Source organism: Pyrus communis, chromosome 12 (genome assembly GCF_041283825.1).
Source record: "Pyrus communis isolate YQ-2024b chromosome 12, ASM4128382v1, whole genome shotgun sequence".
NCBI lineage: Eukaryota > Viridiplantae > Streptophyta > Magnoliopsida > Rosales > Rosaceae > Pyrus > Pyrus communis.
The window spans coordinates 22,800,453-22,822,685 of NC_142576.1; the positions used below are offsets into that span (position 1 = coordinate 22,800,453).

The 22,233-nt window shown below is 35.4% G+C and overlaps 1 protein-coding gene and 1 long non-coding RNA gene across 4 annotated transcripts; both read right to left on the bottom strand.

The window, feature by feature from the left end:
- Positions 1 to 388: 388 nt before the first annotated feature.
- On the bottom strand, positions 389 to 3,860 carry LOC137745253 (benzyl alcohol O-benzoyltransferase-like). The gene is made up of 2 exons (XM_068485172.2): positions 3,271 to 3,860; positions 389 to 1,481 (listed from the first exon to the last, which is right to left on the bottom strand). Exons 1-2 carry the CDS (start codon positions 3,715 to 3,717, stop codon positions 543 to 545), a joined length of 1,386 nt encoding a protein of 461 aa, XP_068341273.2. The 5' UTR covers positions 3,718 to 3,860; the 3' UTR covers positions 389 to 542.
- Positions 3,861 to 18,552: 14,692 nt separating this feature from the next.
- On the bottom strand, positions 18,553 to 21,012 carry LOC148692522 (uncharacterized). Of its 3 annotated transcripts, none has more exons than XR_015953839.1 (5): positions 20,919 to 21,012; positions 20,520 to 20,605; positions 19,168 to 19,440; positions 18,850 to 19,065; positions 18,553 to 18,748 (listed from the first exon to the last, which is right to left on the bottom strand). It is a non-coding gene; the product is annotated as an uncharacterized LOC148692522 (long non-coding RNA). The 3 variants fall into 3 exon arrangements; XR_015953837.1 differs by having other exon boundaries at positions 19,168 to 19,692; XR_015953838.1 differs by having other exon boundaries at positions 19,168 to 19,692; positions 20,520 to 20,602; positions 20,919 to 20,965.
- Between the last annotated feature and the right edge of the window lie 1,221 nt (positions 21,013 to 22,233).

The following is a 22,233-nucleotide window of genomic DNA, read 5'->3' on the forward strand; positions in this document are numbered from 1 at the left end:
TTTTCCGTTTCCAATGATATGCGAAGACAACTATAAGTACTCGTGAGCATAATTTGGCCTAGTGTAGGGCAAATGGACGTTTTAGCCCTTTGTATGTTCAGTACGTGGACAACACGTGACAAAATAACTAAATGTTAGATGAAAAATATAAAACTTGACAAATGAAATAAATTGACTAGTTATAAAAAACTTACAAGTTTAAGGAGTAAATCCATGAATACCTTTGCCTAAAATGAGGGAGGGGGAGCTCTTTATAGGACAAGGTCTCGTCCTCCCCCTTTACACATTTCATCTGCTAACAAAGAAAAAAAAAAAAAAAAAAAATTTATGCTTCATGTCTACAAAGTTACCAATGACGTTCTTCAACCTACAAGTCCCTCGGAAGAAATTCAAAGAAAGTTCAAATACATTCATACACAAAGCATCTGTAGTATTAAGGACATCCATATTACAGTAGAAAAGAAACTAATTACGGAAAATAAAAGTAAAGAAATACATGCATTCAGTACGACATACAGATTGTCGAGCAGAATGCTCATATACTATAGGGCAGACGTAATAAAACTGGTAGAGCTCTGAACCCTAATCGGTTCTTCATCCGCATTCAAAATGGCATCTAGTTCCTTCACAAATATCTCCATCGCCGCGGCCGGCAAACAAATCGGAACCACAATCCCATCTTCCCCTCTGTTGTCTCTAAACGGTATGTAAAAGCTAGCCACTCCAGATATTGCCCCGACCTCGCCCTTCGCTGGCCCACCATAAGCCGCTTTCCCCCACCCAAAATTCACTTCTCCGAACCCAGCACGTGTCACATCCGACACAAGGTAAGAATTCACCACCGTGAAGTGGGGCCTACCCTTAATAACCATGAGGTCAGCCAACGACCTCATGTATTCCTCCGTCACGTCCGCCTTGGCCTTCCTCACCAGCTCCAACGCGTACCCCAATGGGTTGTTGCATAGCCTCCCTGCCGTCGTCACCGCCACCGGGAAAGCAAAAGCGTTGCCGTAATAACCCACCGGCAACGGGGGGTTGAACTTGGACCGCGCGTTCACAATGCACAACACGCGCACCTCCTCATTTGGGTCTTTCTGGAGAGCGATGGTACGGCAGCGCCAGAGGCAGGCCGTGAGGACCTCGAACGTGGAGCACTTACTGAGGAACTGCGGGACAAATCTTCGGATGGCGGACACCTCGATGGGGCGGAAGAAAAAGGACCGGTGGACCATGTCATCAAGTGGAATTATGGTGCCCTTGGTGTCTTCCACTTCTTCGTACTCGCGGTGCGTGCATGTCACACGGGGTGGGTAACGCGCATTGAGCAGCGCCCTCTGCCACACCGGCTGGACGGTCGGAGAAACTGCGCCACGCGCTATCTCTCCCAAGGCCGTCATGAATTGGACGAGCCCCGCCGCGTCGCTCATGGTGTGGTTAAGACGGAGGGCGACGATGAAACCACCGCACTGGAGCCGCGTCACCTGTTTATGAATTACGATAAATACTGTTTAGTTGAAGGCTACGTTACAACAAACTACTCTACAAACAGGACAATAATTGTCCTGAGTTTCCTGAACTTTATCTACTATCATGAAAAAGACAATAATATGTAGTCTGCTCCAAAATAATAGCTGATATAAAAAGAAAAAAAACAAAAATGACTGATGTGTACACATGTGATAAATATTGATGCCACCTGTCTGTATTTAATTTTTCATCGATGCCAACTTAGACATTATTTTAGGATTTGAATTTCATCTAGATTGAAATGATAGAGATTTTAAAGATTTTTACATCTTAATCATTCATTATATATCGTGTAATTAGAAATTATTTAACTTTTTTTATTTAAAATTAAATACAAATAGTATATCACGAAAATTAATTACACGATATACGATAAACAGCTAAGATGTGAAGATCCTTAAGATCTCCACAAATAAATCCGAACAAGATCCTCTTTTATTATTTTAAGTACCATATGTTTTTGTCCGACATTTTTAAAGTTACAAACCAACGTAATCATATAAAATAGTTCAAATTTTATATTTTAAACAAAATTATTGCGTATAAAATATAATTATACCCACCTAGTCAAGATACTCTTTTGGGGCTTACATTCAAGATGTTATATACTCTTTTGGACCATCTAGTTTACTGTTAGTACCTAAACCATTGTTGAAACAATCATGCATGTGATGGACCACACACGTGAAATTTCTCCATAGATTTTTATCGTGAATGATAGATTGCAATTTTGAAACTTTCTCAAAAAACCATCATGATCTTTTAATCATGGATGCATGACAGATGACAAGTTTGAAAATAAGAGAGAGATGGATGCCTAAATATTATTTCACTACCACTACTACGAAGAGCAATATAGATACTTAAAATATAATTATATAACATTATTGCTTCGTTTGGTTGGTTGAATGAGATTTGACATTAGAGATATGATTAAATTGACAGAGATTTATAAGACATAACCTGTAACTCATGTATAGAAATAGGTTAGATAACCCACTCTATTGTGGATTCATAACTCATCATGTCTAGTCCTGTGTATCTCACATTTTGACACAACAAACAACGGACTAAACTCAAGTCTATTTTAATTGATCACAATCTATCTCATCCATCCTACCACAAGAGGTCTATATTTACACGAAAAGATTGATGAAATTTGGTGTAACTTACACTATGAACAAATCACAATAAATTAGTATCAAATTTGAAATTCAAGTAGGTTGTATTTAAGAACATTCACTTATAAAAAAAAGAATTATTATTGGCACTCTATAATTCTCATTTTGCATTCTAAACTTTCTATATTTAAAAGGTAAAATACATTTTTAAGCAGTGTAAAATGAAAATTTTAAAATATCAATAACAATTCTCTAAAAAAATTACTAAATTATACTACCAAGTTACGTTAACCAACATTTATTAAGCGATTCTAGTTACATGTGCTAGTTTTTTTTATATATATCTTGGCACTTCTAATTTTTTATTGACGTTCAGACTTTTAATTTTTTAATTTTTATATTATTGATGTCAGGGTAATCAACTTGTTTGCTAGAAGACAATTAAGTTGATATTTTATCATTTTTATGAATCCATGTGTATCGTACGTCTATTGTTTTTGGATAAGAAGACATTTACTAAATAACGTACTTGCAGTGCAAGAAGACAATTAGTACAGAGTGAAAAATGTTTATGATGAAATTTTGAGTCCTTACTTTCTATAAAGTACATACGTAATCGTACCTGAATTAGCAAGAGTGGGCAATTAAAAACCCCATCGGAACCAGGAACATTATAAAGAAGCTCCTCCAAGCAAGGGAACGGTGGCTGAAGGGCGTCACCGAATTGCTCTAGGGTAACGTCGGCATCAGCCTCAATGAACATGACACCCTCAGCCGTGCATTCCACCGTGAGCTTCCGTTCAGGTCCCTCCCTGAGCCTACCGGCAAAAGGGTAGTAAAACACTAAGGTTTGTGCAATTGCCTCTCTAAGGACATGCACAGGATCCCTTCCTTGCATGGAGGGATCGTACTTATAAAACTGTATCACGGGGATCTGAAACCGAAGACCTTCTTGGTCATCGATATCAGAAAGTTGTCGAAACTCATATGGTGTGGCCTTTGCCGGCGCCACAAGTTCCGGTTGGCGCCTCCGCACTGTGAAGACCAAAGAATTAGGAGAAGATGCCATTTCCTGAGTGAGAGAAAGTTTTGGTGGTTATCACACTAGAATATAGACAGGTTGTAGTGGTGTGGTGTGTACTATCGTAGTTCAACTTCGAGAGGTTATTTATAATGCGCCAGAGGGCAATGGGAAGTGCGAAGGCATGCCCTACAACTTTTTTTTGTGTGTGCATTATTTGGGTGGGTGGGTGTGAAATTGCATTGTAAATTTCATGTATCTTTTTCTTTTGTTTCGAAAAAGACGTGATGGTGGACTTGACTGGAATTGGTTGTTAGGAACATACACTTCCATTTCCTATTCAATTTCATTGGGGTTTTGATCGGTTGGACTTGAACCTTTATAATAGACCTGGACTAAAAGAAATAGAGAAAAGAAAGACTTGACCTGAATTGGTTGTTAAAAATTGTGTTTAGACACGTAAGGAGTTTGTAGCGTGAGGTTCTCCCACCCGTAAATTGTCGCTTGTGTTAAAAAAAAAAAAAAAAACCCTAGTCCGCATGTATGGAGAAAAAATGGGAGCGAAAGAGATACTGACCTCCCTAGACTGGCATTAGAGTGGAGCAGATGGACCCAAATGACACACAAATTTGTTTTTTTTTTTTTTGTCGTATAATTCGATAATATACAGGTATATAAACAGTTTTATGGGTCTATATCCAAATTAACGTTCATTGAAGCTAGCTAACATCGATGTTTTCCTAGAGTAGTTCCAGTTTCAAATGCCGCAAAAGTTTTCAGCTAACAAAAATAAAAGAGGTATTCATCAATTTCCCCCCTAAACTTGTGACCATTGGCCAATTTCCCCCCTGAACTTTAATTTTGGCCAATTTCCCCCCTCAACTCTCATAATTAGTCAATTTCCCCCCTCAACTTTAATTTGGCCAATTTCCCCCCTCAACTCTCAAAATTAGTTAATTTGCACCCTACTGTTAATTTTTTTTTATTTTTAATTTTCCATCTATTCTTTTCTTAATTTTCAATCTTTCTAATAGCTTCCAACAAAGTACTAAAATTAACATAAACTCACCTGCATAATATAGGGTAAAATGTACAAAAACATAATACAGTTAGTATGTGACATGGGTTGATTATAAGAAAAAGTTATGAATCGGGTTTAATGCATGTAGAAGAAGAAATAATAACAAAAAGAAATAATAATCCTAAACTCATGGATCAAACCTATTTCAATAAAATGGGTTATTCTTAATAAGGAGTCGAAAATTATGAATAGACTAGCCATTTTTTCACTAAAGCTCGATTCTCCGCAATTTACTTAAACTTAGCTTTCACTTTTATAAAGAAAATTGTATTCACATACAAAAATTTACACATCAATCCTTTTTGTTATCAATTTTGTATAGTAAAAAATCAAATAAAATTACTCCATACTGATTTATTATGACTAATAATACTATCTATGATAAATTGTAAAATTCTAAATTTTAATCTATTTGTAATAGGATAAAGATATAGGAACATGATTAACATACATCTTATTTAGTTTCTTACACACACTTGTTTAATTATGATCAAATTAAAAAATTAACAGTAGGGTGCAAATTGACTAATTATAAGAGTTGAGGGGGGAAATTGGCTAAATTAAAGTTGAGGGGGGAAATTGACTAATCATGAGAGTTCAGGGGGGAAATTGGCCAAAATTAAAGTTGAGGGGGGAAATTGGCTAATGGTCACAAGTTCAGGGGGGAAATTGATGAATACCTCAAAATAAAAAAGTAATGAAGGATATGAATTTGAATGTGATTTGACCTTTCCAAAACTTTTTATTTATTTCCCGTTGGGTTGGGTGGGTGTGAAGTTGCGTTGTAAATTTCATTGCCACTTTGATTGGATTGACAGTAACCTACCAAAATGAAAAGGAGAAAAAGAAAGACTTGATGGTGGACTTAACCTGATTTGGTTCTTGGCTACCCATTTCAGTATTTCTTAAACAGCGCTAGTTTGTATTGCAGTAATTTGAAAAAAAATTGTTTCTATTGAGTTATAAGAATAAGCAGTTATGAAATAAAACAGTAAAGTATTTGGTAAACTATAATTGTAAAAGTGTTTTTAGCAAAAAAAAAAAAAAACATTATATTATTTTGTAAACTTTTATGTAAAACAACTGTGATCGTATAAAATGACCAAAAAAAAAAAAAAAATTTAATTGTTTCAACAAATAAAATCAATTAACTAACTCATATTTTAAAAATTATGTTCAATTTAGACCTATCTCTTCCACTTTATCCCTTTACTCCTTTCACTTCGTTATTTTCGTCATCCTCGATCGCTCAAAATTCGTAATTCCCGACAGCATCCTCCAGGACAAAGACGACGAGGCAGAAGACGGATGTCATCGTTGTCCATACACGGCAAGTCTTCCTTGATCTGGTGTGGATTATTTCGACGACATAAACTGATGGCATGTGGATTTGGATCCGCTAACGAGCTTCAGCTTGCATGTAGCAAAGCAGAAGAGAGGCAGTTGAGTATTTGGTAAACTGTATTTTAAAAGTGTTGTGAAATGAAAAGCAGTGTAAAAGCGTTTGGTAAATTTCAATATAAAAGTGAAATAATTGTATATTTAACAACAAAAATAGACGTAGTAGTAGGGGTGTTGGCAATGACAGCGGTGTCAAGGGTAGTTGTGGTGATGGTAGCAAAATGTTGGAGGGTGTGGTGGTGGTTCCAACAATAGGGTGTGGTGGTTGGGTGCAGGGGTAGCAGTGGTAATGGTGGTTAGGGTGCAGAAGTTACAATGGTGGTAGAGGTGGTTGCAACATTTATGGTGGTTGAGGTGACCGTGGTGGCAGTTGTGGTTGTGATGGTGGCGGTGGTGACAGTTATGGGTGGTGGTGGTAATGGCAGTCGCGGTTGTGGTGCTAGTGGTGGAGGTAGTGGTGGTTGCATCGACGATGGTGGTGATGTAAGGTTATTGGTTGTAGTCGTAGGTGGTGGTAGGTGTGGTTGTGATGGTGGCAGTGGTGACAGTTATGGTTGTTGGTTTAATGGCATGTTCTAATGGTGGAGGTAGTGGTGGTTGTAGCAATGATGGTGGTGATGTAAGGTTAGTGATTGTAGTAGTAGGTGGTGGTCGTCACTTTGTTTTCCAAGGGTAAAATGTAGGTACAACGAGAAATAAGGTCAAATTTAAAAATTAACGAGGGTATTACAGAATAAAAAATGTTGATTAGGCTCAACTCTATTTTTTTTTAGTTTATATAAAAGGAGCATTTAAAAGGAATCTTGCTTAACTTTAAAGTGAAACAGTTTTTGGTGAATAAGATCAAATAACATACGGGACCTTAGACTTATAAGAGGGATAGTATTTATCATGCCAAACTCGTTATCTTAATATTTTCTTAACAAGTGACCAACTAAAAAAATCAGCAAATATGATTTAGAGCGTGAATTAGAATAAATCTCAATGGCAAAAGAAAATGTACCAAACCTTTATTGCTAGAAGTTATAATCGAAACTCACTGAAAAATTACATTTGAACTCTTAGATTGAAGTAAATTATTAAAGTTCAAATCACTAAGAAGAAAGTTTGATCTATATGGTCACTCACTAAGAAATAAATAATGCAACGGAAAAACAGCACATCTCAAAGCTTCTCGCCTGTACGCCTCTAAAAATAGTAGCTATTCTGCAGGATCAACCCCTACACCGTGAACTGCCCTTATAAAACTCGCGTGAGTAAAACTAAAAAAAAATAATTTTGAACAAAGTCAATCAATCTCTTAATGTAGATAATATTATTTGGTAAAAAAATTAATTAATTGATTAATTAACATCTTTTCACGATTGGTTCATTTCTTGTTCCTTCTTGCGTTTTTTTTCAAAAAAAAAAAAAAAAAAAAGATCCCTCTAAAATGCCAACCCATTGCCAAGTACATGAAGCATTTTATCGAACAGAGTCCTAATCTATACTACTATATAAAGCCGGAAGCCACGGGCTTCACAAAAAAGAATGGGACAAAAAAATAACTTCCAAACAAAAAAGTTCAACAGCATCTAAAAATATTTTATCAAATAATGAAGGAGTATTTTTGTCATATAAATAAAAAAAAATTTATAATTAATTTTTATAATTAGTACTTTACAATGAGCTACCAATAATGTGATTCAATTAGTTGTTTATTAAATATAATTTTATCTATTTTTAGACACGTTCAAAATATTTAAAGAGGCACGCAGTGCCAGTTATAAAAAAAAAAAATTTCATACGCATATAATAATGTGATTTAATTAATTATCAAATAATAATTCTTTTTTTAAGAAACAAATAATATTATCTACACTAACAGGGAGGGGTGAGCTTAGCCTACAAAAAGACTAGTTAAACTTAAGTGAACTCAAATCTTAAGTCACAAATTACCCCAATTTCACACAACCAAATTCAAGACAATTTCAGTTATGACATTGAACAAAAAGGTGTGAGAATGCTTTTGAGGGACAAAGATTGTCTGCCCTCCCACTTTGGATGCCCACTCGTGCCCTCCTGTTTGTATGGTTATGATTAAGCAATGTCAACATTTTATATTAATATTTATTTTTATCTTATTATCTTTATAAATAAAACAATATATAATGTTAACGTGGCTTAACCGTGATCACATAAAATAAAAAAATACAGAAAGACACTGAAAGTAGAAGGCCAGACAATCCTTGTCTGCTTTTGAGACTCCTCATCAATAAACACCACACAAATCACACACGTGTATGGTATGTAATCATGAGTTCTGTGAAGACCTAGAACATATTACATTTGTATTTTTTATATCTGAAATAGGAAATGTCGGCCCATGTTTATAGTTATCTTTTATCTTTTTTCAGCCCAAACAAAAGAGGGAGAAGTCACTCTCTAGCTAAACCTACCAACCAACATAGAGAAATTATTCCTTCTTATCATTTTTGTTTCTGCTTGCTCAACCTATGTGCAGGTGTCGTGTAGCAGTATAAACTTAAAAGTCTAAATGTTCGTATTCCTAAGAAAGTGTTGAAAAAAAAAAATGCAGAATTTGTTACAATTTAACTTTTGGAAGAAAAATTCAACAATTATAAACACTAAAACATCCGGATTCCACCTACATACAACTATTGAATTTCATTATTTCGATTCATTATAACTCAACTGAGATACAAATGTAAAATGATATCTCAGTCGGATGATATGGCAATTAAATATTTTCAATATAAAACTGTTTGAAAAGTGATTTTTCATTATAGTTATTCAAAACAAAACACCAATTCAATTCCCTATAGAAATAATCCCAAAAATAATTTGTACCTAAGGCAACAAAATAATATTAAGAAAAATTTCCATCGAAATCATACCAGTCTACTAATTTGTTCAATTCACTAAAAGAAAGAATGTGAAACAAAACTATAAGAAAAACGTGATTGAACCTATGAATTATAACTAACATTCATCAATTCGAAAATAAAATAAATAAGAAATTCCTTGAAATATCCATAATGTAAAATTGACACTAAAACTCCAGAATAAAATCAAAATAATAAACTACATAATCATAATTAATATAGATTTTTCCCCTTAGCCTAAGCTAGGGAGATTAGTTCTCCATAAACTAAATTAAACAAAGAGTTCTAAAGATTGGAAACTAACTGATAGCAGAGATGCCAGCTTCCGCTTCCACTAAGTCGACCCATCCAGAACGCATGCTTATGTCACTGGATTCCTAATTTCTCCGTGTTCCTGGCTTTTCGCACTCGGCGATGTCGCTGACTCAGTTGCACAAGACGAAGGACGAAGGACGAAGGACGAAGGACGAAGGACTCTTTGTTGTTTGCACCTTGTTTGCAAGTGAGCTGCTTGCTTTTTAACTTGGAACCTTTATTTCTGGCCCAACTACCCGGGGTTGTAATTGCACATTTTTACTTCATTAATCCACTGGACCACATGGCCTCCTCTTTGCATTCTCTTTCTCATACCTTTACATAAATAAAAGTAAACTAGTCAAGATAAATCAAACAGTTGAATAATGAACTCTCCTAACTAATCAAACTTATGAGGGCTAAAATATATGTATTAGTAAGGCAAACATGCTCGTGGGTATAATTTTTTTTATTTATTATTTTTTTTAACAAACGATAGAATTTACACTAAGGAGTGAGAAAGTGAGCTAAGCCTTACAATGGGCTTGTCATAACAATGTGGTTCAAATTTGCTTTTGGTGAGAATCGAATCTAAAACCTCTCACTTGATAACTACATTGCAATATTTGGGAATTGAAGGGAAAATTAAGAAAAAAGGATGAACAGAAGAAAAAACACATAGATATTAGAGAGAGAAAATAGGATTTGTATTAAATGATTGAATGAAGATTACACTCTGTTTTTATAAGAGAAATCCTAACTACTCTAACCAAATACTAACAAACTTACTAATTGTATTACTAACTGTATTTCTAACTGTATCACTGACTTGTGCCCATAATACTCCCCTTCAATCTCAACTGAGGTATCTGATTCAAGATTGTAGTAAAGTCTCAAATAGCAAACATTGGAATATGGACAAATGGACGTAATACAGAGTGTTCTTGTTCCAGTTTGACTTTGGTGATGTTTTTTGATTGCAAAGGGTTTTGTTGCCTTGAGATTGCAGCAATTGAGCTTGCTTTTGCTCCTCATTTTCTTCTCACTGCGGTCCCGCAAACATGAACCTAAATCCATACTTAAACTGACAGATATCCATACTCAAACATGCTACTTGCACAAATGCTACTTGCTCACTAAACTGACAGGTCAGAACCTAAATTCATACTCAAGAACAGTGCAATTGCATATTGGTTCTTCCCAAAGAATTTCAGCCCCTCAAACTGATGTCTACACCTCTCGTAGGAGCTTCAATCAAAGAATAACCTCTTATAAAGTTGTAACACACCCTCATGCAGGTTATAACAATTTTTTGCAGGATTACCCTTCGTGGGATTTACCGTCAACAACTTTATTTAACATTGGCTTGGGCCTTTAAAATAGAAAATTAATAAATTATATTGTGGCATCGGCCTTAACTAGAGTACCACGAGATCGCCCTTTTTGGATTTTACCAAAAAACAACTACTCTTAACAATTTCAACAACAGAAAATCAACATCTATGTAGGATTACCCTTCGTGGGATTTATCTACTCACATCAGGGAATTACCCTTCGTGGGATTTACCGTTAACAACTTCTTCTATTCTTCGTGGGATTTACCTATCCACATCACGGAATTACCCTTCGTGGGATTTACCGTTTACTTCTTCAAACTTCATCGTATAACCGGACTTACTGTAGATTCATGTTAACAACTGAGTTGGTTAGACTCGACATTATGGGCTGAGATTAGGGAAAATCACTGTAAACTTCTCAACAGAATTGCAAAAAAAAAAAAAAAAAAAAAAAAAAAAAAAAAAAACAGTGAAGTAGAGAGACAAGAATTGGATATTGCAAAACTTCTTGAGTAAATCGACAATGAACACAAGAATCCAAGAATCCATACCCATTTTACCAAACATATCAAGATTTGCAGAAAAATCGAAAGCATGAACCCAATGAAAAGTCCAATCAAGGCAGCAAAGACCAACACAATCAGAAACTTGAACATCCCGGCCATAGCAAGTACTAAGAGAATACTGCACCATATAATTGAAAAGAAGGAAGTTGTCCCCATCCGAACTAAGCTATCAAAGCCCCTTAAGGTGCAATCCAACCAGGCATTGATAAAAGAAACAATATACTCTCACACTGCATAAGCCACTTCAAAACGAATGGATATGCCTGCTCAAACTTTGTTTTGACATAATCACGGGCATATAGTGCCTTACTTCCAAAGAAAACTCAAACTGGCAATGCCACTTTCCATAATCCAACAATATTCTTGAAATTGGGATCACACAGAAAGACGAATACCCAAATCTTAAACAAATATACTTCCAAACGACAACATAAGCCACAACTAAGTAGTAGAATCATAATTCTTAACTAGCAACAAAAAACTTGAAAAACCCAGAAAAGATCCATTATAATTGTTCAAGAATTCAGAGAAAATGGACTGAAAACATAATCTTCAAATGAAACTTGTGAACTGGGACTTTCTTCAAACACTTGGACTGCATTAAGCATTGATGTCAAAACCATTCCTCAAAAGATCAGCCATATCGTTCTTCATCATCTTTATATTCAATACATCTTGCTCTATGAGGATTCACTCATAATCCGCTGAGAAACCCGTGCCGAGAAGAATCTCTCCAAGGAGGCCGCTGGCGAGAAAAAGAAGAAGAGATCCAACCAAGTGATGAACACAAAGAAGAAGAAGAAGAAGAAGAATCTCCCCAATGGTAGTAGCAATAGTAGTAGCAGTCGCCGATTGGGATGAAAGGATTCCACTGGACCCAAAATAAAAAATTGGTTGACACCCCATCTTCTTGTCAAACTTAAGAACTCTCAAGGTTTTACTTCAATTTGCATGCCCTTTCAGAGAGAGGCTGCATGTATTTATATTCACGTTCAGATTACATCAGGGATTGAAATCCCTATTTACAAGGCTATTTCAAATTCAAAATTACAACAGAAACTACAAAGCGTATTACAGAAAACAACTAACATTCGAAAAAAAGTTTGAACTAATCTAACTCTTCGTGGATAAGAGTTTAGGTTGATCACAACCTACTGAATTTGAGGAAACCACCACCAGACTCGGACTTGGTCTAACAGCCCCCCGCAAGTTGACAGGAGGAGAAACAACTGGAAGCTTGGAAACTAGATGCTTGAACCGTGAAAAGGACAATCCTTTTGTAAAAAGATCAGCAATATGGTCTTGAGAACATATGAAATTCACAAATAACTCTTGACGAACCACTTTCTCACGAACATAATGATAATCCACCTCCAAGTGCTTTGTACGGGAGTGAAAAACTGGATTTGAAGCAAGGGCAATAGAGGAAACATTGTCACACCAGATTGTTGGTCGATCAAGATGCAAGTGTAGGTCACGAAATAAAGACTGGAACCATGAGACTTCTACAGCAGTATAAGCAAGCTGCCTATATTCAGCTTCTGAACTTGACCTACTAACAGTTTTCTGCTTTTTAGAACTCCAAGACACGAGATTGGACCCTAAGTAAATGCAAAAGCCACCTGTGGAATGCCGTGTATCAGGATTCCCAGCGTAATCAGCATCAGAATACGCTGTAAGGTGTGCAGTACCAGGTTTATACACAAGACCATGATTGTATGTGGCTTTAATATATCGAAGGATCCGCTTAACTGCCATCCAATGAGTATTCTTTGGAGAGTGCATGAACTGACATACCTGGTTTACTGCATAAGAGAGGTCTGGTCTCGTGATAATTAAATACTGAAATGCTCCAACAACACTTCGATACATCTCGGAATTGTCATGTGGCTCACCATTGTAAGCACTGAGTTTCTGTCCGCAAGAAATTGGAGTGGAAATTGGTTTAGCATCCAAAAACTTTGTACGCTGAAGCAAGTCCACAGCATACTTGGCCTGATTCAAATGCATTTGATCACCACAATAGGTTACTTCGACACCCAGAAAGTAATGAAGAGACCCAAAGTCCTTCATTGAAAACAAAGTTCCCAGTTTACGTATCAAGCTAGACATGTGGCGAGTACTGTTCCCTGTCAACAATATATCATCTACATAGATCAATAAAATCAAGTAGACACCAGAGTGATTGAAAACAAATAAACTGTAATCACACGTGGATGCTTGAAACCCTAATTGAAGCAAAAACTCTGAGAAGCATTGAAACCAAGCTCTCGGAGCTTGTTTCAATCTGTATATACTCATTTGCAATTTGCAGACATGTGTTGGATGCTGCTCATCAATGAAACCTGCAGGTTGTCGCATATATACTTCCTTCTTCAGAAAGCCATCCAAGAAAGCATTTTGTACATCCAATTGCCTAATATGCCATTTTTTTGAAACTGCCAAACTAAGAACTAGTCGTATGGTGCTGTGCTTGACCACAGGACTAAAGGTCTCGGTGTAATCAAGCCCAGGCTGTTGATGAAACCCATTGGTGACAAACCTCGCCTTGTGCCTCTCTACAGAGCCATCCGCCCGTTGTTTGATCTTAAAGACCCATTTTCTTGGCAGCACATTCATTTGTGAATGATAAGGAACAAGCTCTCACGTGCCACATCGCTGCAGTGCATTAAGTTCGTGAACCATGGCCTCCCTCCATTTGTGGTGCTTGACGGCCTGACTGAAACATGTTGGTTCAACTAAAGAAAGATCAGTAGAGACATGCATAACATATTTAGGATTAGGTTTTTGTATTCTAGACTGTGATCGAGTCGTCATGCGCGGCCTTATGGAAGCAAGATCGTGGTCTGAAGGTGGCAGAGACTGAGGCGTGGGTGACGCAACAACTGGGGCTTGCTCATTTAAATTTTGGTTCATGGAACTAGGGTCAAGGAAAGATAAGGTGGTTTGCGGGTTGGAAGGATCGGATAACATGGGATTGTGGGGAATGGTATGGTGTTCAGGATTTTGCGGGTTGGTCGTGGTTATGTTTGGCTAGGATTGGGACTCTAAATGATGGGTAAGGTTCAGCAAAGTGGTGGAAGTATCTGACAAAAGTATAGGAAACGTGAACAAAAGATCAGGAGAAGCAAAACTACCTGTGTTATCAACGTTTTCCCGCAAGGATGTGAGTTCCTTAAATGGAAATGAGTCCTCATCGAATAGAACATGGCGAGACAAATAAATTCGTCTCGTGGACAGGTCCAAACATTTATACCCTTGATGATTCAGTGAGTATCCTAAAAATACACACGATTTTGACTTGGGTTGAAGTTTATTTTGTGCATAAGGAACAAGCCAAGGAAAACACTTACAACCAAACACAGAATTAATTTGGTTAAAGCTGCATGTAAAGGTTCTTTCTTTTTGTTCGTTATATTCATTGGTTTAGCACCCAAACCCAACGCTGAGGCCCAAAGCCCTGGTATAACCTTTGACATTAAGAGGCTCTTTAAAATCTTTTAACCAAATATTATACAACTCTTTCACTAAAATATAAATCGATAATTAGGTAGTATTTTAATAGTTCGTGATCATTATAAATTTACCAGTTTAATCTTTCGTTAAGCAAGAATACAAGTGTGTGATCCTATCATTAGAGGAGCAAACTGAAGTTCGTTCTCTGATTTAGTGTTTTGTCTTTTTGCTAGATTACCCCAACTTTGAACCCCGTGTTCCAAGGCCAGCAAGTGTTTGTAGACTCGAAGGCGCTTTCAGAGTACAATCAGCAGAAGAGTACTGGGATTTACGAGATCGATTTGAAGATTTATCTTCGGATTCGGTTCAAACTCGGATCGATCAAGACCGGCAAGTTCAAGCCCAAGATTGAATGCGACTTGAAGGTTCCCTAGACTCAGAACGGAAATTCAGTCGGCACTTTCCAGACTAAAAAGTGCAAAGTTGATTACTTCTAATCAATCTTCACAGCCTACGATTGATCGATCGAGTTCATATATCTTGTTGTTCATTCAGTTTTCGGTTTTTTTTCTTTCTTTTTTTTTTTTAATTTCTGCTACTATTCTTTTGTTTTTTTTGTTTTTGGCATTATTATTACGTTACTAGGTAGCTCTCATATATACAGAGATGATTATATGATTACTTTTGATACCTACTTTGGTTACGCATGTTCATAAATAAATATTGATGGATTATTTTTAGTGGTTAGACTTTTGCTTTCCGTGATGCATGGTTTTGAAATTGATGTTTTAGTTACACTTGTTCAACGTTCATGTTCATAAATAAATATTGATGGATTATTTTTAGTTGTTAGACTTTTGCTTTCCGTGATGGTTATCAAATTGATGTTTTAGTTACACTTGTTCAACGTTTCATTTCTTTCGAAAAAGATAATCCACCACTAAAATCTCTTACCATTTCTAATTCTTAACGGTTGAATATTGTCCTTTGGAATAAAACTTAAAATAATAAATGAATTGCGAACGCATGCAATCTAATTAGAATTGTGAACCGTTGATTGGTGAGTTATATACTATGTAATGTTCACTTCAATCAACAGATATCAATACTTACCATCACGATGGAGAAACTTACTTATTCTGATTTCAATGTTTTTAAAGAAACTCTCTTAATGTGAATAGTTACACGAACAGAGAGATAACAGAAACACACTAAAATGGATATATAGGGAAGTATTTTCTTGAGCATTGGCGACTCATGTTAGCTGTCTCGTCTCTTCGGCCACTTATTCTATGTCACATGGGCTAATTTTGCCGAAAGAGGAGACAGCACATTGTAAGTCGAAGTCGAATATAGCAGTACTCCTTGCTCTGCTTGTACAAAATGAAATAGTTGATTCGGTCAGAACTTAATCAAAGATTGAATGTTAAAAAATTATAACTTTCTAGAGCGGTGTATTTCATCCTATGTACTTAAATTCGAGTCTTTATCTTTATAGTTTAGATTAATTTAGTGTAAAATATCATATGTATCGAAAAAGATAATCTTTCTAAAACTTCTGCGAACTCTTACCGACTGCAGATTTGACTTAACATACTTATAAACTATAATTGTCTTCTCATGTTTTCATATTAATTAAAAACAACTTGGTAGACATAGTTTGGTGGCTAGCTTTCGTTGTTTCAATGGAACAGGGGGGAAGAATTCGTGAATGCTTATTCATTAAGGTAATACATGCTTATTATATATATTCAATCCTAATCACAATTAATTTTTTTTTATTTTATAAAAATGCCCTTTATTTGTTGTGTGACTCCTTCAACGAAAATTACATATAATGTGAAAAGACGCTTAAAATCTTACCTCCTCATTGAATATTGAGGAACAAATTTCTGCTGATACCACGTTCATATTGGTCAATTTGGTCATTTGCCTCTCTGTTAGGTTGATATGCATATTTGCTATAGTATATTTACCTTATTTTAAGTTTTAATATTATTGCCTAAACAAAAAATTAATCAGCAAATGGGAAGATAGAGAAACTACTGAGAAAGGGTCAAAATTCAGCGGCCGGAAATCATAACAAAGAGACAAAAGAAAAATAAGCCTTGATTTTATAGTCTGTACCATTATTGTTCAAGTATTGATATTCACACATTCATTTTTATTTTTTACATATTTTTTTAATTTTGAGCCGTTATATCAGATGAATTGAAAAAGAATAATGACTAAATATTAACAAGAGTATGTGAGAAGTAAAAATGAGTGTGAATAGCATTATCCTTATTATTCTAGAAAATTGTTATTGGCACTTCAAAAATCTTATTGTGCACCCTAAACTTTCTATTGTTAAAAATAAAAATACATTTGGGAGAAATGTAGAATGAGATTTGTAGAGTGCTAATAACAGTTCCCTTATTCTTTTCCCATAAACAATTGATCCCCCACAAAAAAAAATTCATTCCCTTACTTGTCCGTATCTTTAACCTTGACATGGTATCGTTCTTTTTTTTTTTTTTTTTTAACAAATGATATTATCTACCCGAGTAATGCTAGGGAGACTCAATTTGTAAACTAAATGACATGAAAGTTGGTGATTAGATTATTACTTAATCGTTAATAAATGTGCTCATTTTTTTATTGGTGACACCTCATTTAGTTTGTTTATTTAGCCTACAAATTTGATCCCTAACATTACTCTTATCTAAGCTAAGGGGGAGAGGGATGTGCTACCAATAATGTGATTCAAATTCACCTTTGGCGAGAATTGAACCTAAGACCTCTCATTATACGTGAAAATGAATACCTTTAGACCGTCATATTAAGTGACGACATAATATCGTAGTTTGTTTATTTACTGCGGCCGAATACTCGGTCGACACAACATTGGTGTTTCACTCATAATTACATTGAGCCCCTTAGGATAAAATCACCCTGCTTTTGACCCGCTTATCTGAAGTGTTTTAATGAAAATAACCTCGCAATATAATTTCACTTAATCAATATTTATTTAATCACATGGGATATTCTAATGAAGGCTGCCGCTGATTCACTATGTTTATGCGGTTGCGAGAAGTTGCTCGAATATTACAATTTGTTTTTATAATTAAAAAAACAAGTTATTACGCGTTTTGGATTAAAATAAAAAGTTTGTAAGATCCTTTTCGTTAGTTTTCTATTGTACATATGTCTTGTTCCTTAAAGAAATATAGCATCTTCTTTTAACAAATGATAGTATACTACACTAAACTACATGGAAGGAAATCGAAACAGAACCTTGAATGCAAATACAACTACTCTTAATCAACTGGGCTACAAATCACTTGAAGAGAAATATAATACCTGATTACCTAAATGTTTTTCCAAATTCTAGTGAGTGGGTTGTGAGATGGCATTAAGTTGTTAAAAAATTTGAGAATAACCCATCAAAATTTGGGTTATTTTTCTTCTTTTGAATTTCTTTTTATCAAAACCACAGAACTAATTTGGTTAAAGCTGCATGTAAAGGTTCTTTCTTTTTGTTCGTTATATTCATTGGTTTAGCGCCCAAACCCAACGCTGAGGCCCAAAGCCCTGGTATAACCTTTGACATTAAGAGGCTCTTTAAAATCTTTTAACCAAATATTATACAACTCTTTCACTAAAATATAAATTGATAATTAGTAGTATTTTAATAGTTCGTGATCATTATAAATTTACCAGTTTAATCCTTCGTTAAGCAAGAATACAAGTGTGTGATCCTATCATTAGGGGAGCAAACTGAAGTTCGTTCTCTGATTTAGTGTTTTGTCTTTGTGCTAGATTAGCCCAACTTTGGACGCTCTTATAGCACGTTTACTAATTTGTAATCAAATTGAGAAGAGTGAATTGAGGATGAATTGATTTGAGGAGGAATTAAAATGATATTCCGAGCACTTGAGTGTTTCATATTAAAAAACTCAGCTGGTGTCGTAGGACGATAACCATCTCTCCACTCATTCAGATGATAACGGGTTCATCTATAAGGTGCAAGAAAACCTTTTCCGTTTGTGCAGCCACCATCAACTAAATAGTAACAACCTATTGTTGACAAAAAATTAAATTGTCAAACTTCCAACTTTATATCACTTGCAATTCAAAAGCTAAGAATTTTAATTACTAAAAAAAGTTGTGAGTGTTACCATTAGGGATTTTCAATCCATTTCTCCTAGTCACAACATCTCTAAGAACTCGACCATCATGTACGGACCCTTCCCGTCCAGGTAAAACATATATAAACTACATGTCTGGAGTGCAGACTCCCAAATCATTCATTGCTATTTCATTTTTCCTTGTTCTATACTTTGGTTTATCACATTATGGTACATGCACCTTAACAGGTGTTCCATCTAGTGCACCTAAGCAATTCCACAGTATATAGGACGCTAAATTAACAAACTAAACTATGAAATAAAAAGCTAGTAATTACTGAGTAGTGTAGGCATGTAGATACTACATACCTTAAACCATTTCCACTTTGTGTCGGTTGAGTTCTCAGGGATAGGCTCAGGTGTTTGCCAGAAATCCTTTTGGCATCGAATCATTGCTTTAATACACTCATGGAAATACTTACTAATTGTTCGACCAAACCTTCTAAAGTGGTGGTTAATTGTGCGATTGGTGTGCAAGAATGTATAGAAAAAAATGCAACCATCTCTTCTATAGACACATTTCGAGTAGCTCGTAGTTGTCCTCTAGTCACAAGAACTTGACATAATCTATGAAAGGATCATCTATCCATTTGTAGTTCAACAATACATGTCACATCACTCTCATAAATTAAACCATGTAAGTATTCTAATTTCTTGTAAACTCTTATAACTGTTTGACAAGGTGAGAGACTTCTAAGGCACTTTTGGAAACGATACCAAGAATAGAAACAAGAAGTAGCACATGCAACAAATATAGTTCGAAGATAGACAATCAACACATTCAACGCAGCATGTAATTTCTTCTTTGTAGACAAACTTAGACGAGCCATTAGTCTACACAAAATAATGAAGAAAAAAATTTCATGGAGGACTTCAATGAACAAGTTAATAAACATATCTGCAAACTGAAATAAATTAACATTACAGAACACAATCAGTCACAAAAATTTACTTACTGGTTATCTTATTTCCCTTCGACTAATAGGTTATTTGCTAATACTAAGATTGAGGACTTTCTCCGCATGAACTTGGTAAATTAAAACAATCCTCTAACTTTTCTCCCCGTTGTTGATAGAGTGATAACATAATTTACACAACACAAATTGTAGTTCAAAGTTCCTTTGCAATAGCTTCAGGTGTTTAATATCCATTTTGTTGTCACATATACCAGGGAATGGAAGTTGACCTGAATACGCAATGAGCCCCTAATAGAAGCAATGTGAATAGCTACAAAATCTCACACTTTTGAGCACACCCAAATCGAAATCTAAAAGAACCCCATTTAAGGAATCCATCATTTTTCTCCCAATCTTTGCAAATATCATCGCATTCAGCTAACCAAATCCCTAAAAGCAGACCAGCAGTTTCCCGTAAACGCCAGAAACTCAAAACTATTAAAAAAATCTTTCTGCAAGAACATTACTTTGGCAAACTTTGTCTTCTACAATTGAGCAAACCAGCTAATTATTCCTCCCATTTCAAATTTAATGGGAAAACAAAATACAACCCACTACAGAACAAGCAATGCAAATCTGAGATTCAAGCGCAAAACACTGAAAAACCATTCCAAAAGTACAGAAAGAGAGAGAGAGAGAGAGAGAGAGAGAGAGAGAGAGAGAGAGAGAGAAAGAGAGAGAATAGAGCAGCTAGAAGAAGCATACCTGATGCACAAGCAAGAAATCTGAGCAAAACCCAACTCACAGTCTGAGCTCTGCTTCCTCCAGTCCTCCTCCTCCACTCCCCTCTTCTGGAAAAAAAATAAAAAATGATTCTTTGATTCCTCAGACGGTAAGCTCAAAGGAAAACAAACAAAAACTCCTCTTTCACTCTCTCAGTTTTTCACTCTTTCACTCTCTCTCTCTCTCTCTCTCAAGTTTTTCGCACACCAAAAAATAAAAATAAAAAGAGAAGAAAATTGGAAAAAAAAAAAATTGCACGAAATCCTGGAAAGAAAATCCATCACGGAGAAGAAAGAAACGCGCAAGAAACGAGCAGCGAAACGCTGATTTCATCGAACTCTATGAGCACAGAGATAAAAACGCAGAAGAAGTAGAATTTACCTATCCGTAATTGTGACGAGAGTCGCGGTTGAGCGAGGACAGAGGCCTGCGGCTGAGAGAAGATAGAAATGAGCTGGGTGAAAAGAAAAATAAGCCTAGGTTAAAAGGATAATCTTGGAAATAATGAAAATAAAAGAGGGCATAAAGGGAAAATAATTATCATTCTAATTGCTTGGGCAATTCGGAATCCAAATAACTTGTATATGTTGGAAATCCAAATCCTTCAATTTCAGGAATTTGATTCCATTGTTTGTGTGGGCCTCACGCACTTTTGATTCCTCCCAATTTTAGTAAACACAGGTGTAATCCGTAATCGGAATTAGATTTCTTATTCTCATTCAGATTATGGGTTAATAAACACGCTATTAAGGTTCTACTTCCAGTTAACGCATGAAGTTATTTATTTTAAATCTTAAGTATTTTTGCAACAAAATAATTTGTTGCCTTCGACAAATTCTTTCGTCCAAACCTATTATAGAAGTGAACTCTTTTTAAACCAATAGTTCAATTCGTCCACGATTATTTTATTTATCGCGAACTATTTCGTCAAGTTCTAATGTGATGAAATAATTTAGTCGCTTAGGTTATTTATAACGGCAAATTGAGTTGTCGTCACAGGTGTTATCTAACGACAAAATTTAAATTGTTTCTAATATCCTCCACCGATGGGATTTTTGCGAAAAAAACTCCAACCAAAAACTTTCGTAGCGCACATTTCCCAACATGTACTTTTGTCGCCTCATAACATCTCCAAAAGAGATGTCAAAATGTCAGTAATAAAGGTAACAAAAATCAGCATTAATGTTTTTCAACCGAGAAGCCAAATCTGATGTGGTATGACATGGATTGACATCTCTCCCCCTTACTACTAAATTTGACAACACATTCAGATTTGTTTAATTAATTATTAAATAATTTTTATTAATTTTTTATTGTTTAAACCATTATTCTTTTGTTTCTTTTCATTCCCAATGCAAAGAGAATACATATGAATTATTATTTTATATTTAAAATTTAACATATCGGTTGGAGATCAATAGTTTAAAATATACCAAAGTACAACTTAACTTTCAAATTTGAATTTTAAATTTTAAATTTGACATCTCTTTTGGATGGTTTTGGCATCCCTCCTTGGTCAACTCCTTTAATTTGCCCTTAATGGCTCAGATTGTCTCATTGCTTTTTTTTAGGGATCAGGATCATCTCCTGATCTAAGGATGAGGATCCTCATGACCAAGGAGTGTGAGCCGTTGGATGAAAATCCAACAGCTATAATTATTATAACTTTAAAAGGACCCCCTGTTTGTAGTCATTG